Source organism: Crocuta crocuta, unplaced genomic scaffold (assembly GCF_008692635.1).
Source record: "Crocuta crocuta isolate KB4526 unplaced genomic scaffold, BGI_CrCroc_1.0 scaffold84, whole genome shotgun sequence".
In the NCBI taxonomy this organism is placed as follows: domain Eukaryota; kingdom Metazoa; phylum Chordata; class Mammalia; order Carnivora; family Hyaenidae; genus Crocuta; species Crocuta crocuta.
In genome coordinates, this window is record NW_027530213.1 from 6,367,029 (window position 1) to 6,394,829 (window position 27,801).

Consider the following 27,801-nt stretch of genomic DNA (forward strand, 5'->3'; position numbering starts at 1 on the left):
GGCATTTCTATTTTCTAAATATGGTAACCTTAATTACACTCATTTCAAGCGAAGACTAGTTGGTTCTTAGTCTCAAAAGTATAACAACGTCCTAAAATCAACCTCTCCTCTGCCAAAACAAAAAAAACCTCAACACAAAACTCGTCTTTTTATCTCCAGGACGTGGTTTTAAAAAGTCAGTCCATAAGTGTCAAATAAAAAACAGAAAAAAAGAGATGTACCTTCTTGGGAGTCTCCCTAAATTGAGAGCTCAGAGTGCCACTGGCCAGACGCCGGGGCCAGCTAGCTCTCTGGGCAACCCCAACTCAAAAGGAATTGTCTTCCAACTGTTCAGGGTAGGGGGTGAGGAGAGGCGCCAAAGTGGGCACCAAAGAAGGTGGTGGGGGGAGGGGAATGGTGGGCAGAGGCATGAGAGGAAGCAGCGAGAGAGCGCAAGCCACAGGACCTTCGCGTCCCTCTACACAGAGCAACACCCACCCACGGTCAAATTAACTGTAGGATAAAAGAAAAAGTTACTGATTTTATAGAATGCCCGGTAGTTGAGGGACAGACACACCCCTGCCCCACCCTCACCCCTGACTTCTCCCGGTCTCTGCACTTGGGCTGGTAACCAGGTTAACACTCCCACGCACTGCTAGCGCCCAGGGCTTCTGGGCAGACGGCGCCCAGGCATGTTCACTGTGCTGGGGCAGATGAAGAGACAAAACATCTCCCCGAGGTTTTTTTGCAATTATGTTTATTATTCTGGTCAAAAGTTTCTCATATAAATGCAGTGGTCTTAAATTTTTATTTTGCGTGGTTCACTGGCCTGAATGACGAGCTTGCAGTGTGAGGCAGTTTTTAGAAGCTCTGCTCTTCAAAATAGTGTTAGCATCGTTGTAGGGCAAAGCCGTCACCAACAAAAAAGTTACATGAAGAAATGAAATCAAGAACGATGTGCTGGTACCACAGATCACAAAGTGGCTCTAAACCGAGCCCTTCCCCAACTTCTCACGGCAAGGGAGATCAAAAGCTAAAATACCTTCGAAAAATCAAACGGCACCTGTATCACTCTTATATCAGGGTCAAGTCTGTAAATTATTAAGCCATGGTACTCAAAAGTGAGAGAATTAAATATAATGCTATAATCTGGTAAATCTTCTCACTTCCTCTTCTTCGTGGAATATAGTTTTTCTTCAAGTGGGACTGGGACAATCCCTTCACACGCTTTTACTTCCTGCGTCAGAGGGTGTTTTAAAACATTCGGTCTAATCACATCAATGTCGCGAGACAAATGTTCCATTATGCTTTCAACAGCGGTTGTTGGTGCATAAAAATCCACCAAGAAATACCTGCAATAAAATAAAAATTTGTGAATTCCTGCATTCTGAAATATAACACTTCCACTATTTTGGACAATGCTTTTTACTCCTCCCTAGAAAAAGATCAACTACACAAAAACACGTACACACCTTTGTCAAAATAGAAACTACCAGCTGACCAGCTACACAGACGTGTTCGCCCAACCCCCACCCTTCCTATGGCTTTTCCCATTACTCTTATGAAAATCTGAATCCAAACTCTTGTGCCAGCAAAAAGCACTGTGACATGACATAGAGGGGGAAATAGAGAAAGTATGGTAAAATTATGGGTTTAAAAACAATTTAGTACTCAACAAGGCTAAATCTTTCAAACCATTTTTGAGAAAGTATCTTATGAGGGAAGTCCTTATAATTTTGTAAAGGATTTCACAAGTTAACTTAACATATACCATACAAAGACACAGTGCATACCACCAGCCACACTTCACAAATTAGGAAGAACATTCCCAAAGGCAGAGACTCGTCTAAGACTATCCTGCATGTTCAAAAACTGACAAAGGATAGAAAGAAAATTCTGTGGATCTTGAGTAAGATAAAGAACTTAACGTTCCTCCACTCACAGCAGACCAATGCAGAAGGGCATCTCCTAGGCTCACTGGCTTTACCACATCAACAACTTGACCCGCTCAGCGGGATGATGTTACAAAACAGCAGCATCCCTTCTCCCTGCCCACGCCCTCCTGTCAGTTCTACAAGCGTAAGCCTCCCTTGTACTGTTTGGTCTGAACCACAGTGCTGTAGAAGGCCAGTTAGTAGTTCAGAACTCTGCAATGTTCCATCTAGGTAAGATGACCTTTGACATCACTTACTTTGTTCTAGCCACACTCTCCTCCCCTAACATATTCTCATCCTAGGGCTTCATTCTCCCCATTCCTTCTGCCAGAAATGTTCTTCGCTCGAGTTCCCCAATAGCTCACCCCTCCCCTCTGTCACGTCTCTGTCCTAATACCACCTTGTAGAGAGGCCTCTTTGATCACTTCTATGGCAACATCCTCCTTGCCCCAGGCACCAAACCTCCTTACTCTCTCTTACTCAGTGCTTGATTTTTTCCCACAGAGCTTATCACCACTGATACAGTATATAGTTGTTTACTGTCTGTCTCACTCCACTAAAACAGAGCTGCCATAGGAAGGACTTTGTTAATCTCTCCCCAGCACCCTGAACAGAGGCTAGCTAATACACAGCAGAGCCACAGTAAGTATTGACAGTGGTAGCGTTAGCACGAAAGGTGGAATTCTCACAGAGGGCAGGAGAGACCAAACTGAAAATGGACAAATTCAACAAGGAAGGAAGTTACAGGAAAAAGGATGACATTTTGTGTAATTCCATACAAAGAGAGTTCAAACTCACAAAACAACTTCCCAAGTGATCATTCACCGTTAGCCAAGCCTAGTGGAAAAGTTATTCAAGTAAATAATTATTAAAAGTGAAATGAAAGAAAAACATATACGATACAAAAACACTAATCAAAAGAAAACTCCAGTGGCTACAGTAATATCAAAGTAGATTTCAGAGCAAAGAAAGTTACCAGGGACAGAAAAAGATAATATATAACAATTCGTTCACCAAGAAGACACAACAATCCTAAATGTGTATGTTTCAAACAGCAGAACTTCATCACACAGGAAGAAAACTAATAGCACTGAGAAGAGAAATTTAAAACTACAGTTGGAGACTTTTAACATTCCTCTCGGCAATCAATACAACTAGTATACAGAAAATCAGCAAGGAAATACAGAAAGTGAGCACCACCATCAACCAACTGGGTCTGACCTTTACAGGACCCTCCAAACCAAAAAGAGCAGGATACACACAGTTCTCGATTGCAAACAGAACATTTACCAAGGTCAACCATATTCTGGGCCATAAAACAAGTCTCAATAAATCTGAAGGATTTGAATCACACAGAAAACTTGGAAAAATCTCCAAATACTTGGAAACTAAACATACATCTCAACAGCCTACGGGTCAAAGAAGTCAAAAGGGAATGTGAACTGAATGAAAATGAAAGCAACGTAACAAAGTTTGGGGAATGCCACGAAAGCAGGAAATTTATAGCACTAAACACTTACGTAAGAAGAGACAAAAAGATTCAAAGTGTCCACCTTAAGAAGCTAGAAAAAAAAGAGCAAATTAAACACAAACTAAGACCAAAATAATAATAATAATAACAATAATAAAGATCAGAGCAGAAATCTCTGAAGCAGAAAACAGAAAAACAAGAGAACATCAATTAAATCAAATACTAGTTCACTGAGATCAGTAAAATTGATACACCTCTAGTCAGACTGATCAGTAGAAAAAAATAAAGTGATAACTTACTAATATTAGAAATGAGAAGTGAAATAATAAAAAGATGGAAAAGACTATTATAAACAAATTTTGCAACAAATTTGACAACTTAGATGAAATTTCTTGAAAAAAATGCAAGCTATCAAAATTCACTCCAAAAGAAATAGAAAGCCTGAATAGCCCTATATTAAAGGAATTAAATTTGTAGTTATAAGCCTTCCCACAAAGAAAACCAAAGGCCCAAATAACTTCACCAGTGAATTCTACTAAACATTTGAGGAAAAATATACCAATTTTGGCACAAACTGGTCCAGAAAGTAAGAAAACCACTTCTCAGTGTGTTCTATGAAACTAGCAGTACCCTTATGGCAAAACGAGACAAAGACATGACAAGAAAAGAAAAAACTGATCAATATCTCTCATAAACATAAATGAAAAAAAAATTTTACAAACTGATTACTAAGATATATGAAAAGAATAATGTATCATGATTGAGTAGAGTTTATCACAGAAAGCAAGACTGGTTTAACATTCGAAGCCAACCAATGTGTATCGTATTAACAAACTAAAAAAGAAAAACCATGTGATCATTCCAATAATACAATAATAGTAAAAGAAAAAAAAAAGCAGCAGCTGCATTGAACAAAATTCCATATCCACTCCTGATAAACTCTCAGCAAAGCAGGACTACAAGGGAACTTCTTCAACCTTACAAAAGGTATCTTTATAAAACCGAGAACTAACTAACATCACACCAACTGGTGCAAGTCTGAATTTTTTCTCCTGAGACTGGGAATAAACAAGGGTGTCTATTCTCACCATTTCCATCCAATACTTTACTGGAGGTTCTTGCGAGTGCCATAAGGCAAGAAAAAAAGAAAAGGCATGCAGATTGATAAACAGTAAAACTGTCTATATTTACAGATGAAATGACTGTGTCTTCAGAAGAATCTAAAGAAATTTAAAAAAATATACTACAATATGTGAGTTTAGCAAGGCTGCAAGATACAAGATCAGTACACGAAAATCAACTATAATTCTGTGTATTAGCAACAAATAATGACACCTTAAAATTAAATATGGAGTACTTAAGGATAAATCTGACAAAAGATATGTAAGACCTGTACACTAAAAACCATGCATTATTCAAAGAAATTAAAGAAAACCCACTTAAATGGAGGTTTATGTAGATGTCAATTCTCCAAATCTATAAATTCAAAAGGATCTCAATCAAAATCCTAAAAGACATTTTTATTAGATATTGATTAACTAATTTTAAGGTACACAGAGAAACTCAAAGGCCCTAGCACAGCCAAAACAACTTTGATAAAGAATGAAGTTGAAGAACACTACCTGATTTCAAGACTCATTATAAAGCCACGGTAATCAAGGCAATATGGTATTTGTATAAAGATACACAAACATCCGTAGAACAGAGTCCAGAAACAGATCCATACATATATGCACAACTGGTTTGTGACAAAGGTGCAAAGGCAATTTAGTAAAGAAAAGTGTCTTTTCAACAAATGGTGCTCAACAATTCTACATATGTATGCAAAAAAGTGAACTTTGATCCGTACTTGTATCATATTCAAAAATTCCCTCAAAATGGGACACGGATCTAAATATAAAACATATAAGCTATAAAAATAGAAGAAACACAAGAGAAAACCTCCGGGGCCTTGAGGTATGCAAAGATTCTTTAGACATGACACTAAAAGCAAAATCCATAAAGAAAAATTTGATAAACTAGCCTTCAGCAAAATTAAACATTGCTCTTTGAAAGATACTGCTTATAAAAAGACAACCCACAGGCTGGGATTTGCAAATCGCATGTCTGATAAAGGACTTGTTTCCAGAGTATAAAGAACTCTCAAAATTTAATTAAAGAAAAAATTTTAATGGGCATAAAATCTGAATGGACTTTCACCAAAGATGTATTATGGCCAAGAAGCACACAAGAAAGATGTTTAATACAACTAGAGAAATGCAAATTATAACCAAAAAGAGATACCTACTAGATTGGCTAAAATTAAAAAGAATGACCAATACCAAGTGCTGGTGAGGAAAGAGAGGAATGAGCATTCTCACACGCTGCTGGTGAGAATGTAAAATGATACAACTTTTTTTTGGCATTTTCTTAAAAGTTAAACATACACACTTGCCATTATGATCAAGCCATCTACTCCTAGGTATTTGTCCAAGAAAATTAAAATGTAATAAGTCCTACAACAACCTGTACATGAATGTTTGCAGCAGCTCCACTTATAATCCCAAATTGGAAACAACACAAATATACAGCAACATGTAAACCAATAAACAAACTCATGATATATCCATACAATGCCATACTACTCAGCCATAAAAAGGAATAAGCTATTGATATACACTATTGGGGAATCTCAGAATAATTTTGCTGATTGAAAGAAACTAGGGTAAAAAAAAAGGGTAAATGCGGTCTGATTATATCTAAGTAAGATTCTAGAAAATATAAACTAATCTACAGTTAAAGAAAGCAGACCAGTGGTTGTTAGAGATGGGCAACAAGTGGAGGGAAGGATCACAAGAAGCAGGAGGGAATTTCTGGGGTGATCAGTTTGTTTATTATCTTGATTGCAGTGATTTCATGGGTATATATACATATGTCAAACTTATTAAAGTATATGTATTAATAAATACATGTAGTTTATTGTGTTGATTTAAAGCTGTTGATTGATTAATGGCACATAGAAAGCTGAATGGGCAGCACTTGGTGAATGATCTGATATGGGTGGTAGTGATGAGGGAGCAATTACAGATAATGAAGCCACACAGAGTTTCTCAAGAAATGACATAGGGGTGTCTGGGTGGCCCACTCAGTTGAGCATCTGAGTTGTCATGATCTCACGTTCATGGTTTCGAGCCCCCCATCAGGCTCTGTGCTGACAGCTCACACCCTAGAACCTGCTTTGGATTCAGTATCTCCCTCTCTCTCTGCTCTTCCCTGCTCATGCCGTTTCTCAAAAAGTAAAACAAAATGTTTAAAAAAACTGAAAAAGAAAACAAATTAAATGTAATAAAAATGATTTATAAACTCCTCCAACATCAGACAAACTTCTTGAGGAAGTGACTTTTACTTCTGCTCACGGACGAGATTACCATTTGGACTTACTCTGAAAATCACACACCAATCTGGTCAAATTTTCCAAGGTGTAATTCCACCTGTTTATTTCTGCACCATACGGAAGGCACTAGGTTTGTAAATCACCAAACTTAACTGCTCATTTGTTCAACATTTAATTATTGATTACTTACCTTGAGTAAGGCTCTAATACAGAGCCTAAAAAGTTAGTGTGATCAATTATAAATCACCTTCTTTTTGGTAATCCCCAGCCCTTTATCCAACTCCCTCAAACTCCAGTAACTAAGGCCGCCTGGTGGGCAGGGCAGGGAACTCTCTCACTCAACACAGTCCCAGCATTTCTTTCTTCCTATTTTATTCATTTGTTCTTTCATTCCATATTCATCAAAATGTCCCTCCAAACTACCACAGACAACTTATGACCTCACCCTCTGTTTGCCAGCATTCCCACCATACTTAACTCTACAGCTCCTTCCTCTTCCCGTGCCTTTCGTCTAGTTTCCCTAGAACAATCTTCCTCTTTTGCTTTAGTACACTTAAAGCCCTGTGCTGACAGCCTGAGGCAGCATGCTGGTGAAATGCCATGTATCACAGGGTAATGTGGAAGAGAGTCTTAGCAAGGGCTAGACATGCTCTGAGCACTCAATAACCCAGGCTATCACCACTGCCAGTCCTTGAAGTATTCCAAGTGCCCACTCCCTCCAGAAAGTCCACAGACATCTGCTCTAGAGTTAAAACTGACCTTCTTTATAGTCAAGTATTTAAGGTATTCAAATACCCTAACTGGGGTTCAGCAACCATTGTTTTCTTCCATTTTCCATTCAAGTGTACTAGAGGCATTTTTTGAGGGCTAGCTTCAGTGTCTACTAAACACGTTTCTAAGAGAAACGAGTTTAGTTGCCAACGACCAACTCAACTGCTCACAGATCAACTCTCATGTAGTCCTAGTGCACATTATCCGTACACGGGCACTCACCAAAAAATCCTAAGAAAGACACCCAAAGCTTTGGGGTACCATTTTGTGGTAAGGGTAAAAAAGAATACCCCAAGGATGGAAGGAAGCTAAATGCCAGATACTATCAGAAACCTCCTATTCCAGAAATTAAAAGTGTCTTACATAGAACTTTCTAATTTTCAAAGTGCTTTCACATCTTTTAGACAGCTTCTGAGAAAGAGGATAAGCAGGAAGTGGAACCTCCACCCCACGTGGCCCATTCAGAAAATGGAAGAGGAAGTTCCTCTGGGTGTTGTTTTGGTCCAAGAGCCCTGTCCTAGCAACACGCCTGCTTTAGCAGTTTTCAGAGTGGGCCTCCTACAGATGGCCTCCTCGAGTTTTAGAATGATTAAGTCACTAACTAGCTCAAGGTCACTCAGCTAACTAAGCGGCCACAGCCAGGGTTCTAACAGAGCAGCTCTTTTGACTCCAGGTTACAAGAAGCCACACAAAGCTTTGGGACCAGTGGGTTACAGAATCACAGAATGTAAATGCTGCAGGGGACCATGAAGACAATGCAGTCCAACTCCTTCATGTTGCTTATGAGGGAACTGGGGAACTGCTCTGCTCCAGGTCACCGGGTAAAAGGCCGGTTCCAGACTCCAGGCCCCATAGTTCCTCACTCTGTCAACCACAACACTGGGTTCCTGCAGCCAGCATTCTGGAGGTTTCTCAAGGTTAGGGAGAAGTCCTAGAAAAAGGCCTGTAAGTCCTAAGATTGGGGTGTAACTTGGCTTCTGGAAGATCACTGTTACTATAGGAACACTTACAGGCTTTACCTTTTACCTACTCTGCCTTCCCTCCGCCAGTCAGGACACCCCTCTAGCAACCTTCTAGCAAAGCTGAACAAGAACACTGGCCAAAGTGCAAAGAGGTTTGTGCCCACAACCGCACCTGTGACAGTCATTTCATGCGTATCACCCCGCTCATCTGTGCCTAGGGTCAGTGTGGGCAAAGACTGTTTCTACTCCCATGCTCCATATCATGGAAATTTCCACCGAAATGAAACACCACCAAAACAGAAAAGAGGGGAAGTGGCTCAGAGATGGGCAGATTTTACTGTACTCACCACTCTTGGTTGAAAGCTGAACCTCTTACTTCCTCCTCTCCCTCCGAGGACATCAAGTGGTCTCTCTCCACCATGAGGGAACCAAGCAGAAGTCCAGGATGAACTCAATCTCCATCTGGCTCAGTGGCCCAAGGCCATGGGTCAATGGTCCATTATGGCTTTCCCACACAGAAAAGACCATGACCAATTCCTGGTTGTTGCCAGTTTATGCTTTTTCCACATAAGCAGACAAACTGAACTGGTCAGTGAACATCTGCTATGGGCATATCTCAGAGGGAGGCTAAAAAGGAGGAACAGAATGTCCTCGACCTCCCAGAACATGTAGTCCAGGCTGAGAGAGGTCACAGGGGTTACTGTGCTGGCAGAAACCTGGGCTCCCACTATGTCCACTGGCCGGCCAGTCCTGCAGGCGACTGTGGAGATGAGGAGGTGGTCATGGACATCCAACTCCTGGCTGCTGGGTTTTTCTAACTCACAGGAGGACCTGAGGAATGACAGAGGCAGGAGAGAGTACCCAGTGCAGCCCTGCATTTCCAGTTTTGCACACGAAGGAAGTAAGGCCTAGAAACGGCCTACTTAGAGTAGTGGGTTGGTAAGTTCCTGATGCCTGCAAGGATCCCTTTCCTGTGACCACACAGGTCTGTAACAGAACTGTAAAAGTGGGAGTTAGGTTGAAAAAAATGACCTTGAACTTCCCTGATACCTACTCCTTACATCCCGAAGGCTACCCCGGAGAAACCATTCTGAAATCCAGATGAGCTGCTGTTCAAGGGAAGGGGACCGAAAGAGGAGTGGAGGAATCTGAGAGCCCCTGCCCCCTCGTTCAGCCTGGCCCTTGGGAGGGGAGGATCAAGAGGATTCAATAACCACAATTAAGTATCAATTGTTCCTTCTTCCCCTAGCCAAGCAAGGCAGAACCAAAATACAAGACCAAAGCACAACACATACGGATTCTTTCTTAGCTCCACGCTCACAAGTTAAGCTCGAATTAGTGGGGAAGTAGGATTGTAACTGTCACTGCCTAGACATCCCCCAAAGCCAGCATTCCAATAAGGACAAAAAAGTTCTCCAGTTAGCCCTCCATTCTCTAATCAATAATTAATGAATGGACAAATCATTTTGGAAAATCCAGCTTAGCGATCTAAAGTCTAAAGACATTATACACTCCTGCACCTTCAACCTCGTGCGGCTCAGCGGCACCGGTGAGCTGGTTCTGCGCACCAGGCACAGAGGGCTGATGGACACACCAGCACCGCCTCAAACATGAAGCCCAGCAGTGCTTACATTTAACCGGGTGTTTTCCCACGTGTGGTTCTAATTACACAAGCACTTCACCTACAGGGTAGAAATCAGCTTTACCCAAGCATCTCTTTTTTCTACAGAAAGCACTGAACTTCTGTGCAGCACCAGCTCTGCAGAAGCGCAAGCAAAGGGATGACTGCCACCAGGTGAGGAGAGAAAGGACAGAAAGAGGTTCAATACATGAACACAATTCTCACTGCAGATGCCAGTGTGCAAAAGCTGGAGGGAACGATTTCATAGGTACAACTGCCCCCATATTCAAGGTGGTAATTTACCTTCCTCTGAACTCAAGACACTCTCAACCTCACCAATCTCTTCACTACCAGACTGAAACCCCAGGGAGCTGAGAAGCCACAGAGAAATGGCTTCCCCAGGACAGACTGAACCCAATACTGGAAAATGATGCCNGTCCCACCCCTAGTCTCCCTCAGTCACCTTGTGCCCAAGCTGTCACCAGCCCCCTCCCTGCCCCAGGTTGTTGAGGGAAGATGTGTCTTCTGGCAATGCTCCTACCTTTAAAGGTCGTATTCGTTGTTTATTTCACTTTTGTTTTAACCCTGTTATTTACAAGTTTACGGTAAAAGCGCTTGCTTGAATTTGAGTTATATTCTTTGTCTCTGTTTCTGTCAGACACAGTCGCACACTCACAGCCTCCCCTTCCCCCTAGCAGACAAGTGGAAATTTCCACTGAAGTGCTCAGTAGCTCACGGTGGGTGGGGGTTGGAGGAGGGGGATGGGAGGGATCTGAAACCATGAAGCATCTTCGAGCCTTTCTGAGGATAGGAAACAGATCCATCTGAATGCCAGTTTCTAGACTGTATCAGCTAAACCTTGCTGGCTTCAGGCTTCGCTTAGACAGTGAGTTCTTCACCTTAAAACCAAGGAACTCTCTGCATGGAAAAGCCCTATTTCCTTTTATATCTGTTGGGTCTCATGCATTTTTAAAACCACTAAACCTAGAGGCGAATCCTTACAAATCTCAGGGCACTGCCACTAAAAAAGAAACCAAGAAACCTCCAAGGCCACAGCAGCCCTGTCTTGAAACCCGGTTGTGGAGCACCTTCACACAAGAATGGGGTCAGCATGCTGGCCTGGACTTAATGCTGGCAGGAAAGCACGAGAACATGGAAATGTTAGCTAACAGGAAAACTACAGAGAAGAATCAATCTCCTCTAGAGAGGGTGCCAGCTCTCTTGGAGTAAGCTGCAGACACATTTGGGGAGCGAGTCAGTAAAATTCCACTGATTCACCATAGAGCCAGTTATTTTTATCATTCTGCTTACCCATAAATAGAAGGGCATCTTATATGTAGGCCAGCAGACCTTATAAGCACCTACTCACATTTTAATGCAAATGAGAATGGAGAAAGGAGGGAAGAAACCGGCAAGAAAATTCTCCTTCACTACTTAAGAGTTCTTTTACACACGTCTTCTGGAATAAGTCCTATCTCAATGCAGTAAAATCAGACCTGGTAAAAACGGTCAAAGCCAATTGGAGGCCTCCTCTTACAAACAAGTACAAGCCGTGTGTGAAATATGGACCACAGTCCCTTCTGCAGTTCTCTCTCCTCCACCAGAAAGCCTGCTCAGTCTCTGTCCAGCCCCATCTAGTGGAAAGAGAGCCTTCAACTAGTACATGCAATCCTGAAGTCTGACATTGGAGTGGTTCTGGCAGAAAGGGACAGACACCATGACTCAGAAAATGCCTGTCCTGGGGCGACTGGGTGGCTCAGTCAGTTAAGCTTCTGACTTCAGCTCAGGTCATGATCTCACAGTTTGTGAGTTCGAGCCCCGTGTCGGGCTCTGTGCTGACAGCTCCGAGCCTGAAGCCTGCTTTAGATTCTGTGTCTCCCTCTCTCTCTGCCCCTCCTTTGCTCGTACTCTCTCTCTCTCAAAACTAAATAAACATTAAAAAATAAATTTAAGAAGAGAAAATGCCTGTCCTCTTCAGCAAGGGTCTAAAGGAACATCTACTCCCACTGCTCCCCTCTGCATATGTGACATCATCACCATTTAGATTCTGAGGAATGCAGTCAAGAATCTTCTACAACACCCACCTTCCCTTTCTGAGTTGATGAAGGTATCAAGGCGAGCATCTGAAGGTACAAAGCAGAGAAAATCTAGTGGCCCCCAGAGACCAAAGCAAATCCAGAGGTGAGAAGTAATCTCAAGACTTGTAAGACCTGCCACCCCGCCCTTCGCCCCCCTCTTCCTCAACTCTGAGTCCTACTCCAATCATTTCCAGACACTGCCTGGACACGACAGGTGGTGAGTGAGGCCAGAAGCCTATATCTGGAAAGCTGGTCCAGGAGATGCAAACTTCCCAGCACCCCCACCTGGCCCAAGGAGCAATGCGGCATCTGGCTAACTCCTTCCTGGTCTAATTCCCATCACCTGGGGGACAAGTGAACTAGTACACGGAATGTGACAACTCTGCATTATTTCTGACACACACGGTGTAATAACCGCCAGGTGCTACCTCCTTCTCTGGGAAGACTCCCCAGATAACCCTGAACTAGCAGCATCTCTCCTACCTATGCACTTTTCTACCCACACATCTTTCTTTTTGGGCCTACTTGGCATGTGTGTGGCAGTGGTATGTAACAGTCTGGCTGGTGGCCAGGTAAGCGGTATGCAGGCAAGTCCCAGACTGGACCAACAACCCCTTGTGACCAGAAGCCACAACAACCACAAGAACCATCCTAAGACCTAGGAATACCACCAGCTCATATATTTCCTCCCATAAAATGTAAAAGCAACAAACACAAAATACCGACACACCACGATGTGATGTGGATTCTTGGAGGGCATCTGGAGCCGCTCATTAGCCAGCTAAAAAACTGGCTCTCACATACCAGCCTCAGGATTCCAATCAGTGCCTCACCAAAACTACGGATGCGTGCCATGGCCTCCAGGGCTGTTCGATGAGTTAAAAGCTTTTGACTGCTTGGGGCGCCTGGATGGCTCAGTTGGTTAAGCGTCCAACTCTTGGCTTTGGCTCAGGTCATGATTTCACGGTTCATGGGTTCGAGCCCCACGCTGGGCTCTGTGCTGACAGGTCGGAGCCTGCTTGGGATTCTCTGTCTCCCTCTCTCCCTGGCCCTCCTCCACTCATGCTTACTCTCTTTAACAATTAATAAACTTAAAAAAGAAACCTTTTAAATGCTAAATTCATAACAAACAAGTCCACTGTTTCTTCTTAATCAGCTCAAAAGTGAGCCTTCTGAGCACCTAGTACCTAATCCTGACACATAATCCACTAAATACACATTTGTAACATGTTATGTGGCTATGTGCAGTGCACACACAGAACTTACCAAATGAACAAAATGCCTGGTACAAACATAACGGGGTGGTGATCCTCGAGGAGGACTGGCTGGTCAAGAGGACATCAGACCGCCGACATCTGCCACACCACTCGATTTTAAATCTTTATCCAGGTAACTCCAAGATATATTAGCCCCTCATCTCTTTTACCAAAGCTCACTGTGAGGAGTATTAGTGAGTGTTACAAAAATAAAAGATAATGGTCAAATAAAGTTGACAAATGAAGGTATCTAACTGAAGAGCCTCTCACCATCAGTACACTGACGTGTACTTCGCATTTCTAGAAGGATCAGACCGTGCAAGGGTTCCCACATCTAAATGCTCTTTCTCGCTCTCTCTCTCTCACACACACACACACCATTTTTTGGTGGAGCATATCTGTATAACTAGTATTTCAGAGATCACGCTTTGGGAAATATTACCTTAAACAAACACCTATCAGACATTGATTAATTCCAGAAAAACAAGCTTAAAACATGAACCTCTCCAACTGGGAGGTTGGAGCACATACATACATCACACTTAAAGAATGCTGCTCTTCCTCTGCTGACGCGTCTGAAAGTACAAGAACCTGAAATAAAACTGCTAAATGTAAATGAACCAAGAGATCCAACAGAGTCTTTGGTGGGGCACGTGTGCCGCATCAGGAGTCCGGAACGTAGGGCTAGATGTCGCCAGCAGTTCTGGCTTAGCTCCAGGGGAGTTCCTCCAGGGTCTGAACTGATCCCATCCACAAAAGAACAGCAGCACCCAACACCAGCAGTGCACACAGAGAGCAGTTCTCAAACTGTGGTCCTTGGACAGAAGCATCAGCACCACCCAAGTACTTGCAGGAAGTGCAAATTCTAGAATGCTGGTCACACCAACCCTCAACAAAGTCAAATCGACCACTTGGCAAAGGGGCAGAAGAAAACACTCCTATGTCCATCCCTGAAAACACCTGGATGAGGAAATAGGCTTCTGTCCCTGCTCAGTGCCTTCCATCAGAGACCTGGCTATAATTCTTAGCTAAATTTTATATGCTTCTCTCTAAACAAAAAGGCAAAATGATGCACAGCCTTGCTGTTAAAATGAAGCCCCTTTGTGGTTAAGTTAAAAAAAACAGTTATACACACAATCTCCATCCCTCACTGTTTTCGATTGTGGGAGAGGAATGGCCACCGTGCATTTCGTGTTGCCTAGCAACACCGCAGGCACTCTCTTCAGAGGTGTTCTCAAGAAGCTGAACACTAGCACCAAACAAGGTGAAGCAATCGAAAGATGAAATCGGCAGTACATGCTATGCCCTGGCAGTAGGTTTAAATGCAGTAAGAAAGCCTCGGTGTGCGGCGTGACTGCACACAGGCCTCTCCCGTGCACTGCACTTGCACAGGCCCACCAGCTCCACGTGGGTAAGAGCAGCACCATCCGACACCCCATGCTGTCCGCAGAGCACATCCAGAAGATGGCCTTACTCAATGCCCATGACAACGTGGACAGGAGAACCACCACCCAAGTTCAAGTATTCAAGGAAGCAAGAATCAGAGAAGGTAAAGACTCGCTCAAGGCCACACAGCTGGCAAGTATCAGAGGGAGAATCAGGTCTTCAACTCCTGGACTTTTCCATGACGATGAAAACTGATTCCCATCTTCTCTATCACTACTTCTGGGAAACTCAACAACATGAGAAAATTCCTCATCCAAACCAGAAATCACGAATGTAACAATAACACCATCAGGATTCAGAAAAGCTTCAAACCAACTGACTGAGCAAAGTGGTATCAAAGAATTTCTACAAGGAGGGTTAGTACTACAGAATCAAATCTTTGACATGTTTGGGGAAGCTGCTATATACTAGATGAGAAAAATTTCCTAATAGAAAATTGTGATTATTGTTTGGAGTACATAAAACAACCATTTCTCTATTCTGAGTCATATGCATTAGTCAAAAAGAGCACCTTTTGCTTCTTACCTGCAACCCACATATTTACAAAGGATGCACAGAGTATGTGCACAGCACATTGCTCACGAAGGTGTTCTAAAGACAAAGCTAAAGAAATGTCAACAGAAAACCGTGCTTAGGATGACAAGAAAAGTTTCCCACAATCAAAAGCTTAGACACCTGTACTCCCAGCATGACTTGTTTTTGTACTCTGATTATGGTTTATTACAGGCCAGCTTTACTCTAGCCCCATTTGATACACAGCATGGCTAGAGAGTGGACCTGCACGCCACCTGGCACAAAGGCGATATACTGAGAAATTGTAATAGTTAAATATAATAATACTAAACAGTATTCTTTACAGCCTATCAAAGACTTTTTCAAGATGCATGTAGACACTTACCCTCCTCTACTGTGCCGCTGACCGTGGGCGGAAATCTTATAAGGCAGTGCTCGGTCACCCAGATTTTCCAAGTTCCTCACTACCGCCCCTCTGTCCATCAGGGCTTCTATTGTACGTTTCAAAGCAGCAGCGGTCTCTGGCTGTTTTTTTGTTTTCATTTTTAAAGAAAAGAAAAAAACACATCAGAATCAACATAAGAACTAGAATGATAAAGCTTCGTCAGTTCCAATCATAACAGCTCTATTGGCAGGGAAAAAGGCAACAGAAACTGTCTTGCTAACTTAAAATTTAAAGAGAGAGACATTTAGTGTAAGGATATGAGATAGCTCACAGGTAATGAAGGAAAATCTGAAGAACCAGGCCTCGGAGAGTTCGGGAACCAGAGCAGCTCCTGGGATCTGGGAGGCAGGAACTAATAAATGGCTTCTTCAGAGCACCTTGGCCAGGATGAATCCACGCCAATCATTGTCAATCCTCGTATCCCATGACTCAAAATCTAAATTCCAGAGGAAGAGCACCCCATCCTCTGGGCAGGACACTCTGATTGGCCATCCCACCAGAACCACAGCCAGGGGGAAAGGGTGGTCCCCAAAGAAAAATAGGCAGATTAGAACCAAAGGGGTTGGGGAGGTGGGGGGAGGATGATTAAGATTCCATCTCTGCTCTTGTGGAGCTTACAATCTAATAAAGGGATTAACACAAAAAACCCACGTTAAGAAGACCAGAAGGCAGAACACAGAAGTGACATAGGGGCTGGAGAGCCGTTCAGTTGTGAAAATGACTGCATTAAAGAAAAGCTCATTTGAGAGGAGCCCTGCAAAATGACAATGGGAGATGCAAAAAACAAATGAAACTAGCGCTGAGTGAAAGAGCAAAGGCAAGAAAGTCCAAGCACATGGAGGAAGTAACTAGGACTTCCACCAGATGAAGACCGGGACACAGGGGGGCTGGGAGGTGACAGGCTGGGTACAGTATACAAATACAAAATACTTATTAGAAAAACAAAATTCAAACAATATAAAATCTCACCACCCAGAGATAAAAAACTTCAAACATTCTGATGAATTTCTTTCCAGATCTCTCTCTTTACATATGTATATACCAAAGAATTTTGGAAGCAAATAATATACTTTACAGGGTAAACCCGAGAAGATGTGGCTAATGTAATGTGGAGAATGAGGCCGAGACGTGGCAAAAGAGGGGTGTCTAAATACAGTAGCTGGAAAAACAATATTGTTGCTAACAGCTAATGCGAAATCTGGAGGAGCTGGTTGGGGACAAGAAAAGACGGATTTGGTTTAAGACATGCTGAGTCTGAGATGCCTACTGCTCCTCAAGGTTGACCTCTCAAAATGTAAACTTAAGTCAAAACAACAGGGAGGGTTAGAATTACCCATTTAATAATCATCTACACAGGAGGGCTGTCTGAAGCCTTAGGAATAGGGAGATCAAGGAGAGAGGGTACAGGGGAGGGAAGAGATCAACAGAACCTTGGGGAACACAACCATCTGGGGCTGACCAGGGAACTCAAAGTCAGAAAAGCCAACAGAAAAGGTAGTCAAACAGTAAAAGGAAAATCAGGCGCACGTGGTCAGAGAAACTAAGGGATGAGGCAGACTTCAGAACAACAGGGTAGAGGGAGAAAATGAAGACAATGCCATCGTGTGCTGGCTGCATGGTCACACTACCACGGGACAGGGCTAGAAGGTGGATGGCAAGTTTCTACCATGCAGGTGTGACAGCAAGAAAGAGAGAGAAACAAAGCCAGGGCCCGAGGGGCAATCAAGTTTGAGCAGAGTATCCTAGGAGGCAGAACACATGAGCACGTTAATAAATGGGAATGAAACAAGGGAAGAGGATAAAACGTACACTGTTTTTAAATAACAACCGTGGCAGTGGCAAGTATGACCGCGTAACTGCTGCAAGCCCAGCACTGGCCTACTATGTACTATGTACTGTCATATATTTAATCTTCACTGAATAAAATACAATGAAGGTTTACAGATTTGGAAATTGGGTCTCTGAGGGATGCCAGGACTCTGAGATGCCATGGCCGCCAGTAAGCGGAAGAGCCTGATNCTCAGCATGGAAAAGGGACACTTCTCAAAGACATAACTAAAGGGATGCAGATAAAGGGATCATGAAGCGGAGGAATGAACTTCAGAAAAGGCTACCTTCCAGTGGCTCATTTCAGATCAAATGAAAAGAATAATGCAGAATAATTTTAAGTGAGCACTTCAGGAACCAAAGAAAACCCACCATTCCTATCAATTTCCTTTCTGAGGAATTCTGTTAAAATGCTGTGAATGCGCTATTAGTTTAAGGTTTACAAACAAAATTTTTACTTTCATTTCACATTGTAGCCCACTGGGGATTTTTTAAATTCCTACTGAAAATTATATGTATGTATTTAACTTTTTTTTTTTAATATTTCTTTATTTTTGAGAGAGAAGGAACAAGAACAAGCAGGGGAGAGGCAGAGAGAGAATCTGAAGCAGGCTCTGCGCTGGCAGCACAGAGCCCGATGCGGGACTCGAATCCATGAACCGTGAGATCATGACCTGAGCCAAAGTCAGACACTTAACTGACTGAGCCACCCAGGCGCCCCTAACTAACCTTTATAAACAAAAATTTCCTGCAAACAATAAAAATAGGGGCCCAAACCCCTTCACATTAACACCAACTAGGTGAAAAGTCTGTGGCAATTTCTCCTTATGATTGTACACTAACGTATTTTTACTACAGTTCTAATCAACATGTAGACTAAATTCTTCCCACATTTCATGAGTTCACAGACATTTCCGTATTTCTGCAGAAGCCTCATTACTAACAGCAGGGTAATAATTCATTTCATCAACAATGCCATTTCTTGACCTGGTATTACACCAATTAACTTCTGATAATTGGCAGACAAATAGTCTTTCCAAATAAAGAAATGGGTAAGGTTTAAAAAAAAAATAAAACTTTGATGGTTTGCAGTCTTCTGATTAGCTACCCAAATCATAAATTTTAATTTCAGCTTTGCCTGATTAAAAAAAAATATATCTCAATAACTCTTGTCATGTTTAAATTCCAACTGCAGTGTTTACAGTATGAAACATGGAGCACCCTCCTCTGAAGTAAGAGCCTCTAAAATAAAAAAATTTTCTTCTATCCAAAAATAGAGTAAAGTTACCTAAAAAGAATATAACTCAGGAAAATGTCAAAACATATTTTGTTTGACTTAGTTATGTCAAGGTCAAATTGTAAACTGCTGGAATAGCCACATTCATTTCATGGTAATTTCACAGGCCCCAAAAGTTTTAAAAGAAAGATGAAAGAACAAAAATATTTCTTGTTTATTAGGGGAGCTCCAGTGGTCCCATATACCTACCTCATCACTCAATATCAGGGGTCAAGCGAACGAGGGCCTGTGGGCCTTCTGCCTCAATACCTGTTTTTGCAAATAAAGTTTGATTGGAACACAGCAGCTCATGCATTTAAATAGTGTCCATGCTGTTTTCATGCTAAAGGCAGATCTGTAATTATATCTGAGACTGCATGGCCTGCAAAGCCGAAGTTATTTACTGTCTGGCCAACCTCTGCTCCATATTGTAATGGACTGACAGATGCTAGCAAGGCCTCAATCTACTAACCCTAAGATGCTCCACAAATAAAACCATGAGCCTGGGCCAGAGGTATGCAGACAGAGAATTCCCCGTGGGATGGGTAATCAGGTAGACACATGTGACACCAACGTAACGGAACAACATCAGCCTGGCTGTTCAAATCACCTCACAGGATTCACAGAAGTGACTGCAAATTCACCATTCCAAGCTCCTAGTCTCCTCACCAACTCAGAATGCCAGTTGCAGCTCTCCTCATCTGGGGAAACCTACAGCTCTATCGAAGTTCTTAGGCTTCAAAACAAAGCCAAAAGTTCTCCTTAATCCAATCCAGCACAATTTTCAATTTGTAAGAACATATGGTCTACATGAAGTAAATGATCTTGGCTGCCATAATTCTCATTCACAAGGTCTCTGAACCATTGAATTTAAACTATTCTAAGAAAGGTTGCGTGTGCTTCTCCTGGGTTTCTCCCATCCCATCTGAAAGCAGCTCCTTAAAACTTTCCTTCAATCCACCATATGGCAATGAAACACAATTTTGGCAAGGCACAGACTGAGGGGCTAAAAACGTTCAGTTGAAAAAAAACTATGGAAAAGAAACAATGAATGAATGTTAATGGGAACTAGGAAGACTGGATTCCAGTCCCAGCTCATTCACAAATAAGTTACAACCCTGGGTGAATTTTAAAATTTCCCCATTTTTAAACATGTGCCTCAGTTTTCTCCTGTGCAAAATCAGTGGTTCCAACCAACAAATTTTGTGCCTCTACAAGCTTCGCACATTTATACTGTAATTCTCAAAATATCCTAGCAGCATACAAAAAAATCTCCCTCTCTTTTCTTCTGTACTCATCCTGCTGTCCTCATCCCCCAAAAGTGCCCCCCTCCCTACTCTTTGTCATTCCCATTTATCTCTATACAGCACTTGTGGCCATCTGTAACTATTCTTTCATCGCTAGAATGTAAGCTGCAAGAAAGCAAGGACTCAGCTGTATTCCCAAAGTCTAAACCAGTCCACATATCAGGGGGCGGGCACTAGAAATAGTGGTGAAACAAGTAAATTAATGTATCAATTCTACCTCCTTTGCTTGTTCACTCCCTTTTTTTCTTGAGGAACCCTAAGCTTCTTCAATCTACACTACTATTTGAAGCTACTTTTTAAAGTAGCTCACCATCAGTTAGTAATTGCAATATTGAACCAAAATGACAATATAGTGTTTTCTATTTATTTCACGTAGTGCCAAAATGCTGTTAATACTAATTCGGAAGTCTAAAAGAATCCAGAATTCATCTAACAGAAATGAAACAAAATATTCGTGTATTTCAGAAAGCAAGTTCAAATATATATACAAATATAAATTAAACTCGGACTGCTAATTATTTGCTGATAAAATAAAGTACTAAAAAATTTACACTAAACAATACTTTAAAAAATTCACATTGGGGTGCCTGGGTGGCTCAGTCAGTTAAGCGTCTAACTTCAGCTCAGGTCATGATCTCGCAGTTCGTGCCCCACATCAGGCTCTGTGCTGACAGCTCAAAGCCTGGAGCCTGCTTCAGATCCTGTGTCTGTCTATCTGCTCCTCCCCTGCTCGTGCGCTCGCTCTCTCTCTCTCTCTAAGATTGTACACACACTAAAAAGAAAAAAATCCTACAATTGCATGGTGGTGAAGAAAACAATGACTACTAGTAAGGCTTGGTGCTGTTGTCTGGATTTATACTAAGGTAAGGGGTCTTTTACCCACTACTGCTTTGGCAATGATTCCCTGAGAGGATCTCTAGGAAACCCAGGCTCCTTAGGCTACATTTTGAAAACTCCAGTTCTAGAGATTCTAGTGGACAAAGTCTCTACAATAAAGAGGAGAAAAAACAAACAGGGAAAATAAAAGGAAAGACACCTCTACTTGCCCGCAAAATAAAATCTCCATTCAGTAAGGTTACTCACCCTAAGAATTCACAGGAGTACTCTAAACAACACCATCGGTCAATAACCAACATTTAATCTAATTAAACATGTTTGTCCCAGAAGAGAAGCTTGTCAACAAACTTATCTTGTCAATTAGACTCTCTGCCAACCATTAAGTTTTTTTGAAGCCAGTGGCCCTCAGATGCACTCAGTGATCACTTCAACAGCCTCACGGTCCACCAGGAAATTAAAAATCACACAGAATGCACAACATCTAACAGCACACAGCACCCACCTACACCGTGCCTCTCTCACTTAACAGAGGTGTGCAACTCCCAGGAGCAGGTAGGATTTAGGGAAGGCGGAGCCAGGTCAGAAAACTGTCAACACCTGTGAAAATATAAGTGTGAAAGCCTTTTTCCTTCTCTGCCGAGTCTTAATTCTGGAATTTATCTCCTTAAAAAAAAATACCTTGAAATCTGCATTTTCAGAGATAACGTCCCTGGAAATTCTGCATTGAGATTCTCACAGCAACTTGAAAAAGAAAATCTGTGAGCACCTTTCAACAGCAGAACAGGCTTTAAGGGAAGCTCTGTCACTAGCAGACCTTGGAAAAACAGAATGGACAACCATTTACTACAAATGTGTACAGTGCCTGCACTGCCTAACAACATCTACAAAGCCCAACTCTGAAAAATGAGTTCCATGGGAACTCTTTCGTAAAATATTTTTATGATCAGAGAACCCCTTTTGCCCCACAATTTGAATCAAGAGTTGCAGGCTTTAAGGATTATAAACTATTAAGCACAGAAGCTATTTTAAAAGATTCAGTAAGGACAAGTATAGAACACTAAAAAAAATAAAAATACATAAATTCATGTTCAAACATGACTCTTCTACACTGTATAACTTGTGGGCAAGTGACCAGAATAGTAACTTTTATAAGCTTTTCAAAGGTCAAAGATAGAAAATGCTTCTAGAAGTAGAACTGCACTGCTCTACTACTTTGCCTATGAATCTTATTTAAAAGACCATTTATAACAATGGACTAACTACTGAAGAAAGACTTAACAGGCTTTCAAAAGTGGGGGAGAGGATGGAAGACAAGAGAACCAGCATCCATAAAGTGTACTAGGAAAATAACAAATATTAGAATTCAGTGAACTTTTTTATAAGCCACTATCATGTGCTTTGCAAAAAGTACCTCAAATATTAAAAACAATTTTACATTAAATACTGTACATTCACAGTTCAGACATATTAAGTGATCATTTAACAAAGTTACAGAGCCCTAAGAGCTGCTAAAATGTTATCAAGTGAAAAGAACCCATGAGTATGAGATTTAATTTACATAATCATCTTTATGAGAAACAGAAGAGGAGACCACCTAGAAATCTTTATTAGGGAATAACTATTTAAATTATTTAAATTGTTCCCTTTATTAGGGAACAATTTTTTAAAAATAATTTTCATGACATAAATCAGTTATAAAAGAGGAAGCATATTCCTGACATCTGGAAAAGAAAACTGAATGAGCATACCAAATTCTGTGGGTTCAGAAATATAGGTTGAGATTGCCATTTGGGGGGGAATAAGTAGTCAGATAGTGACCATTTCTTAAGGCTCCACCTAATATTTATCTGGAAACGTTCCTCTTCAAAGGCCTCTTTCAAGCCAAGTATTTCAGGTTGCTTACTGTGAAATGCACCTCAAAAAGGGTGGCCACAGGGATGGGAAACACGAAGTCGCAGCCCTTTCAAAGTCTGTGATACAGACATGAAGACAGACACATGTAACTCAACTAATTAAAACAGAAGTTAAACATAGACAAGACTGAAGCAAAAAGCGTCAATGTGACCAGAACTCCAAAGGAGCCGCTACTCCTGACTGGCGGGGCAGAGACCGTGGATTGCAGCCGAACCGGGACTGCGGGACTCCTCTTCTAGAGGCAGAGAGAAGGTCGGGTAGGGTGCTCTCAGAGCAGGTCTGGACTAACAGCGGGACAGAAGGACAGGAAGAGTCGGATGGAATTTATTTTTGGATACAGTCAACATAGGCACTGTACTTGGCACACATAAAAGCCATCGCTTTTGTCCATTCTAAGCAATTTTTTGCTTAGCGCACTGAGTTCAGTTCAAACACTCACCTATACTGCTGGTAAAAATGTACACTTTCTAGAGGGCAAATGGCAATCTAAGTTAGTCTCAGATGTGTATACCTTCAATCCTACAGCCACTTCTAAGAATTGACTCTGAGATAACTGCCATACCCATGCACAAAGACTTAGCTGTGAAAAATCTCACCATAAAGTTATTAGGATAGAGAATAAATAGAAATGTGAACCATCATAGAACACTGGTTCAATAAATTATTTTCACTGAATAGTAACATAGCCATTTAAAAAAAGGATGTTGATCCTTATACAGGACACAAAAATATTTTAACAAAACTAAAAATCGGCATGTAGGGTCAATATATATTTCCTTTTAAAAGAAAAAAGGAGCGGAACCCGGGTGGCTCAGTTGGTTAAGTGGCCGACTTCGGCTCAGGTCATGATCTCACGGTTTGTGGGTTCGAGCCCCACGTCGGGCTCTATGCTGACAGCTAGCTCAGAGCCTGGAGACTGTTTCCGATTCTGTGTCTCCCTCTCTCTCTCTGACCCTCCCCTGCTCACACTCTCACTCTGTCTCAAAGCAATAAATAAACATTTAAAAAAAAAAAAAAAAACATGGTTTAAAAAAAAAGAAAAAAGGACTTATGTACACAAACATGGAAAAAAGTTTGGATGAATATACAAAAATGTTACTACTTTTCCCTACGTAGTAAGAACACAGGATTACTCTGGTTTTTTGTTTTGTTCACTTTGCTTTATTATCTTTTTACAGTGACCAATAAAAAGGTGTTTTAGAAACGAACTTCTTTTGGGGAAAATTCAGTTTTGTTTTGTTTTAAAAAGGATTTCTTGCTACCTGCTATCTTACTATGGATGCCATAATTTGCAAAGTTTGTTTTAAAGACCTAAACCTAAGCCTCAAACATTTAGAACTCATTCACAGACTCCACATCCATATAGATTTTTAGTAATAATCAGAGAGAGAGTGATGGGTAAGTTTTCAATGGTTACTGACAGAGCCTTGCAAGCCGTACTTCTAACATCATGAGCTGTTTACACTGGCTGCTCCAATTCTTGGTAATCAGAGAAACACCGGAAATCTAGAAGTCAGGAGCCTAGAGATCACTGGTCCTAAAATCAGAGCCGACGAAGGACATGTGACAGCACAAGACCGAGTCTGGCCCTGAGAACACAGTGGTCACTGAAATCAAGGTAATGAGTGGTTCTTGGATGGCTTAGTCGGTAAAGCATCCTACTCTCAGTTTCAGCTCAAGTCATGATCTCATGGTTCGTGGGAGTAAGCCCCAAAGAAGGCTCTGCGCTGACAGTGTGGAGCCTGCTTGGGATTCTGTCTCTCTCCCTCTGTCCTTCCCTGCCATGTGCATGTCCTCTCTCTCTCTCTCAAAATAAACAAAAACAAACAAACAAAAAAAGGAGTCAAGGCGATGAGAAAAGAAGAACTTGACCACATTCTATGGCCATGTACCAGGACTGAGATTCTTGAGACCTGGGAAATCAAACATAAAAATTTACTCTTTGGGGCATGTGATGAATATAAAAAGAACCCAGGGAAGAATGGAAGAAAAAAAAAAATCAGAGGAACAAGAGTCCAATGACTGCTGAGTCCAGCACAGATTAATGTGTGCCAATAACAAAGTGCAAATAACAAAGCCGAGAGTCACACTTCATAGCAAGGCTGAATTTGCAAATGTAAAGGTAGGAAGTAGGATGATCAGTAACTTCAGCTGCAAGGTAAGCAAGACTACCTCTAAATCATAAACTGGACTTATTAAGGGACCCTGCAGCTAGCCCACAGTGCAACACCAATACCAGTCTTGGTGTCAAAAGATTATAAATGAATACATTTCAAGAACTCACAAAACAAGAAGAAAGTCATGATTACATGAGATCCAACTCGGTATAAATTTATTAGTCAGTCACCTATGGGCCCAGGTTAACAGTAAATCTGTGTAGTTCGACTATAATGCAGATTTGTTCCTTAATTAATCCATTTGTTTCCTAGGTCTCAAGTCAAAGACTATCAATCAGATATCATTTCAGGCCAAATCTGGAGGCTAAATGGCATATAACCAACTATTCCTTTCATGATTCGGGTACATCAGAGGAAAAGGGCAGAATCAATCACCAAGGCATTCTTCTAGAGCACAGTGGAATCATCAACTTTTTTTGTTTGTTTTTGAGACAGTAAGTGAGGACAAGTGAGAATGGGGTGGAGCAGAGGGAAAAAAAGGGAGGGTGGGGAAAAGAGGGAGAAAATATCTCAAGCAGGCTCCACACCCAGCACAGAGCCCGACGAGGGGCTCAATCCCATGACTCTGGGATCATGACCTGAGCCAAAATTAAGTCAGATGCTCAACCAACAGAGCTACCCAGGAGCCCTTAATCTAGGAACTTTTAAAAAAATAAGATGCTTCTACCTTACCTCAGATATTTGGATTCAACTGGCCTAGGACTTTAAGAATCCTGGGCACGGGCAGTTCTGAAACCCTCCAGGTGCAGACAAAGCTGAGAACCACATTCTAGTGTGAAGTTGGCTGGCTTCTCATCAGCCAAAAAATGAGGGATTCCGGTTGAACTGTAGTTTATAAGGGATTTTCAGCAATGATCTCCTACAACTCTACTTTCATAAACATAAAAGCTCCACTTTTTTTCACAGTAACAATGGAGCCCTCCCTAAGGTGAAATAGAGAAACAGCAACCCCAATAAGTGACTGCTTGTGGTTAATACTACTTCAACAGCTGGAAACAATGCCAAAATGAAGATCTCCATCTCTGCTATTCTGAGAACATTCCGAAATCCACACCCTTTCTCTGGGAGATTTCTACTTTTCCCCATCCCCCCTCCAGATGCCTGTACAGATGAATAAAAGATGGGAAAGAGGAAGACTGGCAGGAATCCTGGTTACTATGGCAGCAAGTAAATGAAATGCCAAAGCTCATGAAACTGATAGTGAGAGCAGGAATCAGGTATACATCACTGAGCTCCCTGTCTTGTGGACTGCTCTCCTTCGTGCACAATTCAGTTCCCTGCCTTCATCTTACAGTTCGGCCTCTTCAGGGAGTAGGAGGGCAGCACTGGAATGACAGGGAGACCATGGGAGGTGAGAACCGGCAAAAGATTTTAGTGAGTAGGGACAGAAGGGTTATTAAAAGAAAAAAATCTTTATATCCTGTGAATCTTCTAAACATCAGTGTACAGGTTTAGCAAAACATGTGTTTGCTGACTGGGTTAAGAGAAATATATTTTTAAAATATGCACCAATGGAGAAACTTGGGCTTTGGCAAGAGCCAGATGTGCATTATCCTACAGCCCAACGGTGTGCACCAACCAGGCCACTGCAGGGGTGCTTAATTCAGGAGGTGAGAGGAAGGCACCTGAGGGACTGCACTACTCTGAAGAGCAGGAAGGGCAGGTGGAATTAGAGGAATAAAAACATCCTTCAAGATTCAGCTACTTGCTAGGAGAAGTGTGCCTCTCCTCTGTGAGCCTACGTGTACCGCTCCCATTCATTCCATACACATCTTGCAAGTACAATTATGTGGGAGTAAGTCCCCTTCCTTAACGAAGCTTCTTCAAGGTTGCATCTTACTCATCTTTACTACACGCTGGAGATACAAAGAACCTGGCACACAGAATGTATTCACCAAGTGTTTGATGAGTACATAAGTCAAAGAATAAATGGAAAAATGAAGGGATGGAAGTTGCTAACTGCACTCAATTCACTGAAGAGAAAGAAAAGGCTAAGCCAAGTCAGAAATTCAAGGAGGAATAAGATCTTCAACTGAAAGGAGGAAAACAGCACCATTTTGTTTTCAAAAGACAGATTTGCATGATAAAGCTAAAGCACATCCTGTTAGTCAAAAATAGATGCACAGTCAAGGACGAAGGAATAAACAGGTAAAAGACTGAAACAAAGACACAGCCAGACTCATAAAGGCGCCTCCAAACTTCTAAAGATTCTTCGGACATAATCGAGAATCATGAACATTCTACTCCTACTAGAGTGTACGAGAAATATTACACATCCAAACTCAGGACTCTGAAAGGCTATGAAAACTTCTGGAAACTGAGTCAGCAAGTCATGCTGTCTCTACACACTATGTAGAGACAACAGCTTTGTACAGAGTCTTCCAGACGGTGTGACAATGAAATTTCATATTACAACTGGAAAGACAGGGAAACCAAGGGAATGGTGGTCCTCACTGTTGTGTTTATTTCCCACCCTTACAGTCTATCTAACGTCAGGAGTGTGCACCCTGAAGTACTGTATTTACTGCATTAAACACGGGAGGCTACATATAAAAAGGGACATCAAAGTACCTCAAAGTTGTCTAGGAGGGGGAAAAAAAAAGACAGACAGGTA

The 27,801-nt window shown here is 41.8% G+C and overlaps 1 protein-coding gene across 1 annotated transcript in view; it reads right to left on the reverse strand.

Annotated features, from left to right (window-relative positions):
• Nucleotides 1-768: 768 nt before the first annotated feature.
• MRPS6 (mitochondrial ribosomal protein S6) overlaps nucleotides 769-27,801 on the reverse strand; it is a 138,125-nt gene continuing 111,092 nt past the window's right edge. Inside the window, exons 2-3 of the mRNA XM_077765482.1 lie at nucleotides 15,790-15,929; nucleotides 769-1,331 (exon numbers count right to left, since the gene is read on the reverse strand). Coding sequence (XP_077621608.1) covers nucleotides 1,142-1,331; nucleotides 15,790-15,929 — 330 coding nt within the window. The 3' untranslated portion in view covers nucleotides 769-1,141. The remainder of the gene's footprint in view (nucleotides 1,332-15,789; nucleotides 15,930-27,801) is intronic.